The sequence below is a fragment of the Gavialis gangeticus genome, unplaced genomic scaffold (assembly GCF_001723915.1).
Source record: "Gavialis gangeticus isolate Ggan-Ray unplaced genomic scaffold, GavGan_comp1, whole genome shotgun sequence".
Taxonomy (NCBI): Eukaryota; Metazoa; Chordata; order Crocodylia; family Gavialidae; genus Gavialis; species Gavialis gangeticus.
The window spans coordinates 60,400,871-60,402,992 of NW_017728993.1; the positions used below are offsets into that span (position 1 = coordinate 60,400,871).

Sequence of the window (2,122 nt, forward strand, 5' to 3'; positions counted from 1 at the left end):
TAACTGCATCTTTACCCAACCCTGCCCTGGGAAAGAAATAATTATAACTTCCTAATTCATCTTGCTGATTGGAATATGCTGCTGTTATAGAAAATCAAAAATAAATGGAAATAGGATCCTACAAAGATACTTGATAAACTAGGACTGAGGTGAATGTAAATGTTAATTCTTTGTTCCCTGCTGCCAGGTGTATGTACACTGGAGCCACCGTTTTACATTGTAACAGAATACATGCCTTATGGGAACCTGCTGGACTATCTACGGGAATGTAACCGGGAGGAGGTGAGCGCTGTTGTGCTGCTCTACATGGCCACCCAGATCTCCTCTGCTATGGAATATTTGGAAAAGAAGAATTTTATCCACAGGTGGGTGAAATATAACATTACACTGTGTTGCAGTGAAAGGGGAGGGGAAGGTTGCCTTTTAAAATATGGTATCTTTGTGGAGAATTTCTCATAAATTTAGAAATGTGATTTGAAGTGGGGATCCTCTACAGGCTGTTTTAGTTTGGATGTTATCCTAGAGCAGCCCATCTAACTTCTGAATGGCCAGCCAGAGGCCCCCTGCCATGAGCTGCATGCCCCTCAGGCTGCATGTTGTATGGACTACATTGGGTGTACCCTTCCCTGCTTCACCCCTTCTCCTGCACTGCATCAACATTCCTGTTCTGTACCATGTGATGGGACTTCCCCCACTTGTACTGCAGTGAGGCCCTGGGTCCCCCTGAGTTCCATGGCCATGGGGTCCCTGAGCCCCATGCTACCCTTTACCCCACACATGCACCCAGGGATGGGAACAAACAGCAGAGCCTGGAGGAGGGAGGGGGGAGCCCAGAGAGCAGAGCAGCAGCAGCAGCCACCAGGACAATGGTGGGGAGAAATGCCCAGACCAGGAGTCTGTGGGCTGAAATTTAACCCCTTGGCACAGGCAGAGGGGCACATGAAGTCTGCAGTCCACCAGTTGGACAGCCTGATTCAGGAGGGTATTGTGGATGTTTAGGGCAGGGTTGAGCTATGTGTAATATTTGCTGGCATCTCTGGCCTTTTTTCACCTGTCTTCTTTGACTTTAAGTACTCTTCTTAACAGCTCTTTTTCAGAACAGACGCAAAACAACATTTTACTCATTTTAGTCTGGAAACATAAAAATTAAGCTGTTATAACTTTTATAGTGAGTAGAGGTGGGCAAAATAGTCCAGAGGGCTGGATCCAGCCTGCAGGACCCCACCAATTCATTTTACCCCACCCAGCCAGGACACTTCACTCCCACCTTCCTACACAGGAGGGCCCCAGCCTGGTCTCAAGCTTCCAGGTGGGGCCATTACCCTGCTGCAGCTGCTGGGGACCTGCTCTGCTTCCCTGGCCTCCAGTGGCTCCTCCTTTGTTTCTGCTGCTGCAGCACTCGTTCTGGGCATCAGGCAGGGAAGCTGCAGCTGGGTGGGAATGGAGCCCAGGGCCTGTGCCTAGTGGGGCTGCAGGATCGTGAAGCTTCGGTGGGCAGGGCATGGGTGTGTGGGGTTCGTGGGGTAAGGGGTGTGGGGATTCCCCCACATCCCCCCACCATGGCTCAAAGCTGCTGCTGGTGGCAGCAGCAGGTGGCAGGCCATTGGGGTGCTCATGGTGTGCACAGGTGTAGCTGCCCAGCAGCACACGGCTCTGGCCGCTTTTGGGAGCTTCACATGGCTGCAAGAAATGGAGCCAGGCCCATCCACCTCTATTGCATGGGGCTCACATGCAGCTCCAGGGACTTATGCACCAGCAGGGGGAAGCCCCACATGATGGAGCTGGCTGCCTTCCCTGCCTCCTGCTGCCACGTGCAGTTCATGGGACTCTGCCGAAAGTGGCAGGGAGCCACATTTCCTGCTTTCTCGCAGAGTCCTGTCATCTGCACATCGTGGCAGGGAGTGGGGAAGGCAGCTGGTTCCATTGTGCAGAGCTTACCCCAGTGGTACATGGGTGCCAGGAGCTGCACATGAGCTAGCCTGCCTCCACTTGCCACCACATGGAGTTCCTGGAACAGGCTGGAGCTGAGCGCTGCTGGATGGCTGCATCTGCATGGGCCATGAGCACCCTGAAGACCCACTGCCAGCAGCAGGGGCTGTGTGCTGTGGTGGTGGGGGGGGGG

General features: G+C 53.3%; 1 protein-coding gene across 3 annotated transcripts in view; it reads left to right on the top strand.

Annotated features, from left to right (window-relative positions):
- ABL2 (ABL proto-oncogene 2, non-receptor tyrosine kinase) overlaps positions 1 to 2,122 on the top strand; it is a 38,051-nt gene that overhangs the window by 17,119 nt on the left and 18,810 nt on the right. For all 3 annotated transcript variants that reach the window (XM_019501813.1, XM_019501811.1, XM_019501812.1), the window contains exon 6: positions 188 to 365. In XM_019501813.1, coding sequence (XP_019357358.1) covers positions 188 to 365 — 178 coding nt within the window. The remainder of the gene's footprint in view (positions 1 to 187; positions 366 to 2,122) is intronic.